At 37.2% G+C, this 14,957-nt stretch overlaps 1 protein-coding gene across 8 annotated transcripts in view; it reads right to left on the reverse strand.

Moving 5' to 3' along the window:
* The window catches only part of PLD1 (phospholipase D1), a 137,354-nt gene that overhangs the window by 79,631 nt on the left and 42,766 nt on the right, over positions 1-14,957 (reverse strand). For all 8 annotated transcript variants that reach the window (XM_036242706.1, XM_036242701.1, XM_036242704.1 and 5 more), the window contains one exon: positions 5,607-5,688. In XM_036242706.1, coding sequence (XP_036098599.1) covers positions 5,607-5,688 — 82 coding nt within the window. The remainder of the gene's footprint in view (positions 1-5,606; positions 5,689-14,957) is intronic.

Below are 14,957 nucleotides of genomic sequence, written 5' to 3' on the forward strand. Positions count from 1 at the left end.
TTTGGCTCAGCAGTTGGAGTGATGATCCGAGGACCAAAGAGTCGCGGGTAGGATCCCAGTCAAGGGCACGCAGCTCGGTTACACATCCAATCGATGTGTCTCTCTCACATAAGTGTTTCTCCCTCCCTCCCTCTCACTCTATCTGAAGATAAATGGAAAAATATCCTCAGGTGAGGATTAAAAAAAAGTAGAATAAGAAATATAGAACATACATATATATACACACATATATATAACCTATATATATAACCTATATATATAACCTATATATATAACCTATATATATAATCTATATATAACCTATATATAATCTATATATATAATCTATATATATATCATCCTATGTCTCTGGTTAAGAGCTGACTTTTGGAACTTGCTCATTACTTATTATAATTACATAACTATTACCTGAGTAAAGAGAAAAGAAAAGGAAATTATAGAAAGTGAGCAGATTAATGTCTAATGGTTTGGCAGTGAGCGCTGTGCAGTGAACCCTCATAAAGGGTTTGAAATGAAAAGTCGGACATTATTTAATTTTCTCCTCTATGGTCCTGATTTACCTTGCTATTTGAATATCTTAGGATTCAGCACTGAATAACAATGACCAAAAATAGCCTCCTATCGAAAGATACAAAATTTAAAACCCCAAATTTCTACCTAAATTATAGTACATTACAAATGACATCTTTCATCATGGTTCATTTGTTTTAAATGGATGAAATTCTACTCCTTAGGCTTATGAGATTATTACTCACTCATAAGAAAAGTAGTCGCAAGTTAGGAACTGGCCTGAATCTTACAATTTTCCATTTACCTGCATAACTAATGGATTTTTGAAATAATAGAGATGTTGATGGTAATGGATTATATTATTACCCTCTATCTATCATACCTGACATTTTCTTCTGTGTTATGTCTTTAATCATTAAAATAAATTAACTCTAAAGGAAATAGGGTAGAGACTTTGACTCTTTTAGCTTAAATACAAATGACTAATAAGGAAGTAGCAATTAAATATAAAAAGTCCATTTTTACACAGTCTGATTTACAATTATTTACTCACATCCACAATAAACAGTTAATTAGTAACAAGACTTCTGTGATAATAAAGCAATAAACTCCTCTTCTTTTGGTCGAAGTATTGCAACATTACCGTAAACTCTGAACTATAAAGGACAAAGGAAAAAATATTCCTTGGGAACAAAGGCATTTCCTGGGTCATGAGAGTGAAGACTTATACAAATGTGGAAAATATTTATGCAAAATGAAATCCAAATCAGAAAGAAAATAAAAGCGCTAATATTAATTCTGTAATTTAAAAAAAAAATACACTTTTGAAATAGCGAATGTTTTACCAATGCCTTCTAGTGACTTTTGCTTGGAGAGGGGGAGGAAAAGTGTTAATGGGGAAGTAGGAACACAAAGGGACGGCTTGGATTTGACGACGCAATGCCTTGTGTCTTATCTCTACTGAAGTCAATTAACCGAGGTTTCCACAGAATGAACTTCATCAAACTTGAGTTTTTAAAGATGAAAATTCTATCTTCTTTCCTAATTTGCTTTTATTCAAGTAGGACAGACACAATACTATATGCAGTAGGTATTTTGGGGAGTTTTACCTATACATCACACATGCAAAGACAAGAAAAATAAAAATTTTTCATAGTTGAAGTCAAGAGACTTTGTTCCTGAGCCAGCTTTTTCACTGATTGTTCCAAGTACAGCAGTGACAACATTTTCTAGACGTAGCCAGGCTGTCCACTGCTTGAAGAGGGCTCAGCTTATGCAGGGTGACCACTAATTTATCACTTGTCAGCAACTTCCCCAGGGGGTGCAATATTTCAGGAAAATGAGAAGTAAAGGATGCAAAGAAATCATATCTCACCATTTAAATGCAAGCAGCACTGGGATGTAAGAGCACAAATGCTTGTGAGCTTTTTAAACTTCTTAAACCAGTTCTATCGAAAGCACAGTCCTCCAGGTTAAACATCTCTTCTCCCCTTCCCTTCCATCCTTTCCAGGCCACCACTTTGATAAGATTCTCTTTGATTTTTCTGGGCAGAGATGTGACTATTCATCGCATTTGATAAACCTGGACACTCTTCTCTCTCTTTGCTCACAGTCTGTGACTCTAGCATGTGCCTTGTGGTCCAGCACAGAATGAAATTCTGTGATGACAGAAAGCCCTGATGACAAAAGCCCCCTAAGGACCTAAACCTTTATCTGTAAGTCTCCAGGCTGCTGCACTTGAAGATTCTTTTGGTGCACATCTCGTCAGAAGTATCACATATCCCTAAGGTTGAAATACACAAACTGGAAACAGGGATATTGGTACCGTAACTATGATGTAACTTATTTCACCTCATGGTGTAGAAAATGCAGAACTGTGTGTGGAAAACCCTGGAATGCTGGTTTGAATTTTAAACACCCTGCCGCTCAAGGTTGGCTTATACTATTTTATTTTATTATTATTATTTTTTTTTATCCTCACCCAAGGACATTTTTCCATTTTTTACTCAGATAGAGCGGGAAAGAGAGAGAGGAAGAGAGAGAAACATCGATGTGAAAGGGACACATCGAGTGGCTGCCACCCACACGACCCAACCAGGGCCGGGGACAAACTGCAGCCAAGGTACATGCCCTTAGCGGGAACCGAACCCGGGTCTCTGTGGACCGCAGGCTGATGCTCTAACCGCTGAGCCAAACCGGCCAGGGCGGCTTATACTATTTTAAATCATCACACTGCATATCAGAGGACCAGAGAGACAGGAAAATATCAATTTGGTTATTAAAGAGAAACAAAATATTATATTTTTTCCCTAAGAAACAGTCATTATAAAAGAGGTCTGCCTATATGTTGACTATGAGACAGAAACACTAAATCCTTCCCCAAAATCTGCATGATCAAATAGAAGAAGAAAAAATCATTTATTTTAATCAAACTTGTGGGCCTCTGGGGCCCATTAATGCAAGAATGAATGTTACTATCAACCTGCTACTTTGTGAAGTTAGTGGCTTTCAGAAACAAAATTATTTATGTGAAGCAGTGCTCATGAGCATATGAAATGTCAATTTGGAATGACCCAAGTGTTCATAATGTATGACCCAAATAATAATATGGTGTAGCTAGATTAAGGAAGAACAATTCTATTAAATGTACCAATGAGAAATTAGTATTTAACAGTATTACTATTTCCTGAGGACATTTTAAAAACCACTAGCCGCAATTTAAAAATTACAAGTTTAAGGAAGCTGATAAAATTAAAATAAAGCACCACTATCAGGCAATAATAATTACTTGGCCATGGTGTTCACCTGGAACCCCACCAGGGTTCATGGGCTATGAAAGCAAAGGAAAGCCATGCTTGTGATAGAAAAGGCAGGAGACAAACAAACATCTGCTAAGGGGATAAACAAACATCTGCCAGATGACAAAGTGGAGGGCCAGGCTTGCACGATCTTCCTCCTGAGCCCTGTTCTGGCATCGACTAGCTTCTGGAGTTTACTTAGATGTTCTGTACACACCTCACTCAAGTGATCTAACATTTAGCTCTCTACGTCTGAGTTTTCCCCACTTCCTCCCACTACTAGATTCACCTTCCCAAAATACCATTTTGGTCAGATCATCTTTCATCCATCACACCCCCTACCCCGGTAGGTCCCCACTGTATTCCATAAAGTCCAAACCACTGGCTTGGTCATCAACCCTCCACATCCTAGCTACAACCTGCCCTTCCAGCTTGATCCGTCATCCTGTCTATGCTAACACTCAGGTGTAATCAACCTTGTCACCTTACTGTGACTGATAAAGCCTTCTGAATTTCTGCTTCCAGAGCGTTTCCTCACCGTCTAGAAACATCCTCTTTAAAATGTTTTTGCTCATCCCAAATGCCCTAAATCCCTCATGTTGTGAGTGACTCCCCACCTGACCCACCCCGTGCTCTCCCTTCTACCTTTGAATCTTGACTTGGTCTCTGTACCCAGTAGACTCTTGTGTAGAGTCTTAGGCTCCTTCAGGTCATGAATCATGTTTCTTGTTTCTGTGTATCCCCATCTGATTAGCCAAGTGCCCTGCACATACTAGGCATTCAGCAAACACATGCTTATTGAAAGTAAAACAGTAAAGTGTTGGATAAGTGCTATAAGGAGAGGATTTACTAGTATGATTGACTCATGGAGAAAGTTACAGCCCATTCAACATATAGAAACAAGTTGGGCAATCCTAGCACTGAGCCCAGAACACGAGTCCTTTAGCAAGCCTTCCACGGGCAGAGATGGAATCCTATTCACACACATGTCATCTTAGCAATTAGTGTAGTACCAGGCTCATAGGAGACACTCAGGAACCATATGCTGAATTATGTAATAAATATGCAAGTACTGCTTTCCAAGATCAGAATCCCCAATTTTGTAAACAGACTTCTGTTCAGACAACAAATTACATTAGCCATGCAAACCATGCTGTGTGGCAAGACATGTGTCTGAAATAAAGGTTATCAGCTTCAGTCTTCAGTATTAGCAGTGAGCTCTGATTATATTATGGATATCTGCAAAAACCCTGAAGTAAAAACATGGGGAAAAGAAACTGAAAGGGGAGGAAATGGTGAGTGGGGAAAGAGGTAGAGGATGGGAAAAAAGAAATGAGTGAAAGGTGTGGGCAATAGCAAAACGCTGCCCACGATGACTTAGGATCATTCTGCTCGAATGTTTAATGGCAGAATTAAAAAAATGAAGACAGTTTCAAAATAATAGTAAAAAGGCAAGCACTCCCCAATTTGAACATGATTAATAATAAATCCAGATTTATTCTAATTCAACTTAATTTAACTTGGTTGAGGGCCAACTACATTGAAAAATTCATTACAAATATGAATGTAAAGTGGTCCTTGGTGAACCTATACTGATTCAGTTATTTATTTTTTATAACAAAAAGAGTACACTCGATGCTCACCAAGAAACTACCGGGCCAACTGCACAGGAAACAATTTCACATTATAACCAGGAACTGCCCCCAAACTGAAATAAAAACAGGGCCAAGTCTTAATGTCCCTCCTCTTTGATATTCTTCAACGTTAGCTTGTCCTCATCTGACTGAAACCTCAGATGACTTTGTCTTTTGCTCAAATAACATAATAAATAAAGTGTTGTTTCATTTCATCATTTATTATTAAATAAAGAAATGTTATTGTACGTTTTTGCCTATAAAATTAACTGCCCATAACTGATTTAAAAAAACAGAAATTAGAATTGCTAATAAAACTCATGCTGTGAATTCAACTGAAATATTATGCACTCAAGAGTAACCGGAAAAAAGAATTAGAACCAAATGAACTTGAAAACAGTAAGTATTCTACCTTTTTGTCAAACTCTAAAGAAAAAAGTTATAAGTATATATGAAGGGCTTTAAAAAGAAAAGGCATTTCAAGCCCTGGCCAAATAGCTCAGTTAGTAAATCGATGTTTCTCTCTCTGTCTTCCCCTCTTCCTCTCTCCTTAAAATCAATAAATAAAAATTTAAAGAAAGAAAGAAAGAAAGAAAAGGAAAAGCATGCCAGAGGCAATAAACACTTAAGGAATCATATCAGCACTTGCTGGGAAAGTACATACTGCTTTTCGTTTAAGAATGCAGTCCAACCGCCAACGATTCCCTTCAACCACCGGGCGTTTCAGGAAGATTTCTGGACTCAACCTGAAATCACAAAATTTTAAGTGACTAAAACAAAATATAAAGTTCTGACTGTGTCATTGGAAGCAAAGGCAATTTGGACACAAATGCCACCCTCCTCCTCCACTGTGGTGGGCCATCCATATAAGTCCACGTACAAGTCCATGGGGAACGAGAGCCTCCATACACACAAATAGCCCATCTGGATTTCTCTCTATATCTTACTCACACACGCACACAAACACACACGTGCAGACACACACCCAGCCAGCAGTCATTCTCCACCTCCTTCCTTGCTCCCGCTACATAGTGTAAATATTCTCCCTGCCTCCTGCATAGCTAGAGCACAACGTCACCCACTCCTGGGCAATGAGATATTTGAGGAGACACAAGTTTTTCCCCTTCATGAAAGACACACATTCCCTCACAACAGGGAAGAGGGCTTTAGAATGGATGTTGGATGGGACTCTGATGTTCAGAGAGGTGCAGTCATATTGAAATTCTAAGAGGAAGACCAGAACCGTGACATCTGCACTCCACCAACCTTAGGATTGCCTAACTTTGGGTTTCCTATTAAGTGAGATAAATATATCCTCACTGTTTAGGCCACCTTCCGATGAGCACCCTGTTCATCCAAGCTCAAAGTTTTCTAACTGATAAACATAAACGCGGACTTCCTATGCCAAGGAGCAGAGCCCATGAAACCTGGGTCTTTCTGAGCAGGAAAGAGAACGCAAGTTCACTGCTAAAGGGGTGTGAGAATAAACCCCTTGCCTCCTCTTTTTAGTAATTCCACAGGCAGCTAAGTATGCAGAACATTTACTTTTTCCCTGGGGGTTGAGTTCTAAAGTCAGTGTCTCCGTTAAACCTGCACATGATATAACTCCCCTGTAATGAGGGAAAACAAACAAGAAAACTTCATCTGCTGAAATGCTACACCTGGAGGAAGAGGAGCCTGTATAAGGAGTGAAGCCTTAGAGAACACTAGTCTGCAGTACTGTCTTGCCAGGGAGTTCTCTAAGCAGGTGAAAACAATAGGGTTTTAAGGAGCTAACGAGATTAAAAGCAATAATGTTATGTTCTACTTCATTCAGGTAAAGATCCAGCCATAAAGTATCCAAAGGAAACACATGTTGGGTAAGATAAATACAAAAACATACAGTGGGGTATGTACAGTATAAATACTTGCATATTTGATTCAGAATAGGAAACAACTCAAAGATAATCTATCTCTAAACAAACAAAAAATGCAGCAATTGATAGGAAAAGATTTAAGATGAATTAAAAAGTAGAAGTACCCTTCGGTACATCACTGTACACTGCTAGTTCACTGAAGATGAGATATCCAACAACATATACATAATTGCAATTTTTTGATATATACATTAATTATGGACTCAGAGGGCATCAGTTTGGGGGCTGCTTCTAAAGCTATGCTCAGCAGTTAAGTCTTTCTTATCCTTTATTTACTATACAAGTATTGTGTACCATTGTGTAAGCAGAACATTCCACTAGTTACTTTGGAGGATCTTAAGATAACTCTCAAGGAACCCTCAATTTTGAGGATACTAAAAAGATAAAAGACTGATGATCATGCTATAAGCAAAGTACAAACAATGGCAAGGAGAGAGCAGCTATGATGCCCAAGCATCACTGTGTCAAGATCTTTACTGAGTAATTACTAGATGAGCTGAGTTAAAAAGATTGTATAATCCTGCATTTCATTGCACCTAGGACACCAGTGATGGCAAGATGCATCATTACTATGTGAATCACTAAGCAAGAATATATGATGACAGTTATAACTATAAGATGTTACAGAAGGTAAAATGTTTCCGATTCCAGAGACATTAACATGAACTTCCACATAAATGTTCCTCTTTTATAACTTTAAATATTTATATGAGAAAGACAAAGTTTGAAATCAATGATCAGAGCTTCCATCCTAAGATGATTAAAAAAAAGAAGAAGAAGAAACAAATTAAACCTAATGTAAGAAGAAATGGAATAATAGATTAATGGAACCCAATGCAATATAAAACAATAACAATGGAGAAAACTCAATGAAACCATAAAGCTAGCTCATTAAAAAATTAATAAAATTGATAAACTTCTAGCCAGATTAAAAAAGAAAATGGAGTTTGACTATTATAGACTTCTCATATAGGAGGGATCTTACACTATTTGTTCTTCTGTGTCTGGTTCATTTCACTTAGCATAATGTTCTCAAGGTTCATCTACATTGTTGCAAATGGCAGAATTTCCTTTTTTTAAAAAGGCTGAATAATATTCCATTGACCGTAAATACTGCATTTTCTTTATCCATCCATCTCCTGATGGACATTTAGGTTGCTTCTATCTCTTGGCTGTTGTGAATGCAGCTGCAATGAACATGGGAAAGCAGGTATCTCTTCAATATCTTGATTTCAATTCATTTGGATATCTATCTAGAAGTGGGACTCCTGGATCATATGGTGGTTCTATTTTTAATTCTTTGAGGAACCTCCATACTGCTTTCCATACTAGCTGCACCAATTTACATTCCCCAATAAGGATTCCTTGAATGGTAGTTACCAGGAGCCAAGAAGGAGAAAAGAAGGAGGTCTTGATCCAAGGGTACAAAGGTTCAGTTAGTTATACAAGATGAGCAAGTCCTATAAATCTACAGTACAGCACAGTGCCTACTGTTAACTTACTGTACAGTATAGTGCCTGTAGTTAACATTATATTATATATCTAAAATGTGCTAAGAGCTCGAGCCCTGGCCAGTTTTGCTCAGCGGTTAGAGCGTGGGCCCGTGGACCAATGAGTCACAGGTTCGATTCTGGTCAAGGGCACGTACTTTGGTTGCGATTGGTCCCCAGCCCTGGTTGGGTTGTGCAGGAGGCAGCCACTTGATGTGTCCTTTTCACGTCGATGTTTCTCTCCGCCCCCTCCCCCCTCCCTCCCACTCTATCTGAACAAAAATGAAAAAATGTCCTCGGGTGAGGATAAAAATAATAATAATAAAAAATAAATAAATAAAATGTGCTAAGAGAATAGATTGTATATTGTGTTCTTATAACAAAAGATATTAATAAATAAGGATGATGGGAAAACTTTTGGAGGTGATGGATATGTTTATGGCATTGATTGTGGTGATGGTTTCATGGGTATATGCTTACCTCCAAACTCATCAAGTTGTATACATTAAATATATACAGCTTTTTATGTCAATCATACCTCAATAAAGTGGTATTTAAAAAAAATAACATGGTTAAACAAATACATGGTCATTGAAACATAATCTCAGATAAGAATACAATTTATGTATGCTATTATATCAACTTTGTAAAATATATGTATGCTTATGTATAAGGATTGGAAAATAAAAAACAAAATATGTTAACTTGGTTAAAAAAGGAAGAAGCACAAATTATCAATATGAAAAAAAAAAGTTAGAGACAGAAAATCACTATAAGGCCTGAAGACATTAAAATAATATTAAACAGATAAAAAAATAGTATAAATAACATGATATGAATAAATATGATAATTTAGATAAAATGGACAATTTCCATCAAAGAAAAATGTTATCAAAGTGGAAGCCAACAGAATTAAGACTCTAATCTTATATCTATTAAAAAATTGAATTCATAATTTAAAATTTCCCCACAAAGAAAAGTACAGATACCACCAACTTTATTAAAAAACTCTATAAAATATGTAAGAAAGAAATAATATCAATCTTACCCAAACTCTTTCAGGAAACAAAGGAAGAGAACATGTATTAACTAATATGCTGAGGCTAGCATTATCTTAATACCAAAACCAAACAAAGACAATTTAAGAAAAGAAAAAAATTAAGAACAATATATCTTATGATCAGAGGTAAAAATTTTTGCCAAAACTCTACAACTTACAGAAAGGATAATAGATCATGACAAAGTGGGGTTACCTTATAAAAAGCAAGGTTTGGTCAAAAGCTGGAAATCAGTCAATGCAATTTGTCACATTAACAGAAAAAAAAAACAAATATTTTAATAAATGCAGAAAAAAAGTTTTGACAAATTTTAATACCCATTCACAATAAAAACTCTCCATAAATTATAAGTAGAAAGAAATTTCCTCAAAGTAATAAAAACTACTTATAAAAACTCTATATAAATTATAACAATGAAAGACTAAATGTTTTTGTCCTCAGACTGAGAGTAAAGCAAAGATGTCCATTCTCATCATTTCTATTCAACATTATATTGATGATCCTAGCCAGTGCAATAAGGCAACAAAATAAAATAAAAGGCATACCAGTTAGAAAGGAAAAAGTAAAACTGTCATTATTCACATGTCACATGATCATCTATGGAGAAAATCCTAAGATATCTATAAAAAGAAGCAACTAGCACTAATAAGTGAATTCAGCAAGGTTGCAGTATATAAGATCAATATTAAAAAATCAATTGTATTTCTATATGCCAGCAATGAACAATTGAACCATGAATTTTTAAAAATACCATTTGCAGTAACATCAATTAGTGAGAAATTTAACAAAATGTATGTAAGACCTGTATATAGAAATTACGAAAGACGGCTAAGTTAAAAAAGATCTAAATAAATCAGTGGTTCTCAACCTTCCTAATGCCGCGACCCTTTAATACAGTTCTTCATGCTGCGGTGACCCCCAACCATAAAATTATTCTCGTTGCTACTTCATAACTGTAATTTTGCTACTGTTGTCTTTGGCGACCCCTATGAAAGGGTCGTTCGACCCCCAAAGGGGTCGCAACCCACAGTTTGAGAACCGCTGAAATAAATGGAGAGAGAGATATACAGTACTCATGAATTGGAAGACAATATTGAGGAAGAACAGAATTTGACATACCATCTGACCAGTGGTGATTTCACCATTATTGTTTTGTTTTCCCTTTCTGATTTCTCAGCCTGGAGGGAGAACCTGGAAAAGGTGGCGAGAACTCCAGGAGAAGCCCTCCAGCTCAGGCTGAAGGAGAGACAGTGGGACCTTCTGGCAGTGGTAGGGGCAGCAGCAAGGGCCCCACACACTCCAAAAGCTCTGCAGGAGTGAAACTTTCCTCCTCGCCTGGAAAAGCTGTGGTCCCAAGAGGACAAGTACATGTCCACTGCTTAACTCTGGACACAGTGTCACCACAGAAAGTGTGTGGCAGAGCCTCACCTTTCTGCCTAGTGCACTAAAAAGGGAAGCGATGGGAAACACTAAAGTAGTGGGGGGATCATGGAGAAAGAGGAGCTCAGGCAAGCAGCCCTAGAAATGTGTTTATGACTTCCAACTCATTCCCAAGCTGCCCAGGCATGGATTTGATCCTAAGTATAGGACGGGGACAGCGGTGAGGGGAGTAGGTTTATAGCTGTGAGTACACAAAACATACAGTTTTTATTCTTGTGTTATTTATTACTTATTGTATTATTTTCAAACTGTAAACCGACTTTTGCCACACCCTATATTATACTAGAGAGTTTGCGAACTGAAATATGAAATGGACCACTGCCCGAACTGGCCAGTAGATGGAGCACACAGCGACAGAGCTGAACAGCGCTAAAAAGGCTTTAAAAACAAATCTGAGCCCTGGCCAGTATGGCTCAGCGGTTAGAAAAGGCTTTAAAAACAAATCTGAGCCCTGGCCAGTATGGCTCAGCGGTTAGAGCGCCGGCCTGCGTTCCGGAGAGACCCGGGTTTGGTTCCACTAAAGGTGAGTACCTCGGTTGCAGTTTGTCCCCGGTCCCGGGTGGCAGCCACTCAATGTGTCCCTTTCATGTTGATGTTTCTCTCTCTCCTTCCCACTCTATCAGAACAAAAAATAAAAAAATGTCCTCGGGTGAGGATAAAAAAAAACACAACAAAACAAATCTGACATGAAAAACACACAGATATTGCCTGAGGAGCTATGTCAGAAAAAAATGTTGTTCCAAGAAATGTCCGAGATTTTACTGCCTATGTTTTCTTCGAGGATTTTTATGGTTTGAGTCTACCATTGAAGTCTTTAATCCATTTTGAGTTTATTCTTGTGTGTGGTATAAGAAGGTGGTTTAGTTTTATTATTATTATTATTTTTCCTGTATCGGTCTAATTTCCCCAACACCATTTATTGAATCCACTATCTTTAGCCCAGTGTACGTTTTTGCCTCCTTTGTCAAATGTTAATTGACTACAAAGGCATGGGTTTATTTCTGGGCTCTCTATTCTGTTCCACTGATCCACATTTCTGTTTTTATGCCAGTAGCATGCTGTTTTAATTACTATGGCCTTGTAGTATAGTTTGATATTAGGTAGCATGATTCCTCCAATTTTGTTCTTCTTATTCAAGATTGCTGTTGCTTTTCAGGGTCATTTGTGGTTCCATATAAATTTTTGGAATAGTTGTTCTAGTTCTGTGAAATATGTCATTGGCATCCTGGGCATGGGAAACAAAAGAAAAAATAAACAAATGGGACTACATCAAACTAAAAAAAATTTGCACAGCAAAGGAAACCATCAACAAAATGCAAAGACAACCCACTGAATGGGAGAACAAATTTGCCAATGATACATCTGATGAGGTGTTAATATTCAAAATTTATAATGAACTTAAAAAACTCAATACCAAAAATGCAAACAATACAATTTTTTAAAAATTAACAAAGACTGAATAGACACTTCTCCAAAGAGGACATGCAGATGTTCAATAGGTATATGAAAAGATGCTCAATGTCACTAGTCACCAGAGAAATACAAATTAAAACCACAGTGAAATATCACCTCATACCTGTCAGAATGGCTATCATCAATAAATCAACAAACAAGTGTTGGTGAAGATATGGAGCAAGGGGGACCCTTGTGCACTGCTGGTGGGCACGCAGATTGCTGTAGCCACTGGAAAGCAGTATGGAGTTACCTCAAAAAATTAGGACCCAGCAATTCCACTTCCCGGAATTTATCTAAAGAAACCTGAAACACTCATGAAAAAGAATATATGCACCCCTATGTTCATTGCAGCATTATTTATAATAGCTTAGATGTGGAATCAGCCCTGGTGCCCATCATAGATGAATGGATAAAACTGCTATGGTAAAATAAGATATCTGGGAATAAACTTAACCAGGGAGGTAAAAGACCTATACTCGGAAAACTACAGGACATTGAAAAAGGAAACCAAGGAAGATAAAAACAAGTGGAAGCATATACTGTGTCCCTGGATTGGAAGAATTAATATCCTTAAAATGTCCATACTACTCAAAGCAATCTACAGATTCAACAAAATCCTTATTAAAATACCAACGGCATATCTCACAGATGTAGAACTGATATTCAAAAATTTATATGGTACCAAAAAAGACCCCTAATAGTCTTAACAATCTTGAGAAAGAACAAAGCTGGATGAATTACAATACTGGATATCAAACTATACTACAAAGCCATTGTAATCAAAATAGCCTGCTACTGGCACAAGAACAGGCTTATAGGCCAGTGGAACAGAACAGAGACCCCAGAAATCAACCCACAACAATATGGGCAATAATATTTGACAAAGGAGGCAAGAGCATACAATGGAGTAATGATAGTCTCTTCAATAAATGGTGCTGGGGAAACTGGACAGGTACATGCAAAAATATGAAACTAGACCACCAACTTACACCATACACAAGAATAAACTCAAAATGGATGCGAGGTTGGTACAATATCCACAAATCAATAAACATGATACACCATACTGTTTTCCACAGTGGCTGCACCAGTCTGCATTCCCACCAGCAGTGTACTAAGATTCCTTTTTCCCCACATCCTTGCCAGCACTTGTTTGTTGATTTATTGATGGTAGCCATTCTAGCAGGTGTGAGGTAATACCTCATTGTAGTTTTAATTTACATCTCTCTGATGATTAGTGACATTGAGCTTTTTTTTTTTTTCACATGTCTACTGGCCATCTGTATGTCCTCTTTGGAAAAGTGTCTATTCAGTCCTTTGCCCTTTTTTTATTTTATCTTTTTTTGTTGTTGCTGTTGTTAATCCTCACTCAGGGATATTTTTCCACTGATTTTTAGATAGAGTGGTAGAGATGGAGGGAAAGAGAGAAACATCAACATGAGAGAGATATATTGATTGGCTGCCTCCAGTATGACCCAGACCAGGGCAGGGGATCAAACCTACAACCCAGGTACATGCCTTTGACTGGGAATCGAACCTGAGACCCTTTGGTCCGCAGGCTGATGCTATAAGCACTGAGACAAACTAGCCAAGGCCCTTTGCTCATTTTTAAATTGAATTGTTTGTCTTCTTAGTGTTTAGTTGTATGAATTTTTTGCATATTTTGGAAATTAACCCCTTGCCAAATGTATTTTTGGCAAATATATTCTCCCAAACGGTGGGGGTCTTTTTCATTTTGTTGGTAGTTTCTTTTGCTATGCAGAAGCTTTTTAGTTTGATGTAATCCCATTTGTTTATTTTTAACTTTGTTTCTCTTGCCCTACGAGATGTATCAGAGAAAATACTGCTACATGAGATGTGAGAGAGTTTACTGCCTATGTTTTCTTCTAGGATTTTTATGGTTTCACAACTTATTTTTTATCAAATGCTTTATCTGAATCTACTTATGATTTTTAAAAAGCTCTCAGCAATTTTTATCAAGATACCAATGGTCTATTTCACAGAACTAGAACAAATATTACAAAAATATATATAGAACCATGAAAGACCTCAAACAGTCACAGCAATCTTGAGAAAGAACAAAGTTGGAGGAATCATGTACCTGATATGAAACTTTACTAGAAGGCCACAGTAATCAAAACTGCATGGTACTTGCATCCCGGGAATAAATCCCACTTGATCATGGTGTATGATCTTTTTCATGGATTGCCAGATCCAGTTTGCTAATATTTTGTTGAGGATTTTAGCATCTATGTTCATCAGGGATATCGGCTGATAGAGACACTACAAAGAAAGAATACTATGGTTTTGGAATTAAGATATTGCTGTCCTCATAAAATGAACTTGGGAGTCTTCCGTCCTCTTGAATATTTTGAAATAGTTTGAGGACAAGTGTTAGTTCTCTAAATGTTTAGTAAATTCTCCTATGTTTCTTGGGAGTTTTCATTGATTGATCAAAAATATGAACAATAAAATGGCAATAAATACATATCTATCAACAACTAAATCTAAAAGATAAATGAACAAGCAGAACAGAAACAAACTCACAGATACAGAGAACATTTTGACTATTGCCAGATGGGAGGGGAGTTGGAAGGTGAGTGAAAAAGGTGAAGGGATTAAGAAGTACTAATTGGTTGTTACAGAATAGAGGATG

This window comes from Molossus molossus, unplaced genomic scaffold, assembly GCF_014108415.1.
Source record: "Molossus molossus isolate mMolMol1 unplaced genomic scaffold, mMolMol1.p scaffold_m16_p_5, whole genome shotgun sequence".
Taxonomy (NCBI): domain Eukaryota; kingdom Metazoa; phylum Chordata; class Mammalia; order Chiroptera; family Molossidae; genus Molossus; species Molossus molossus.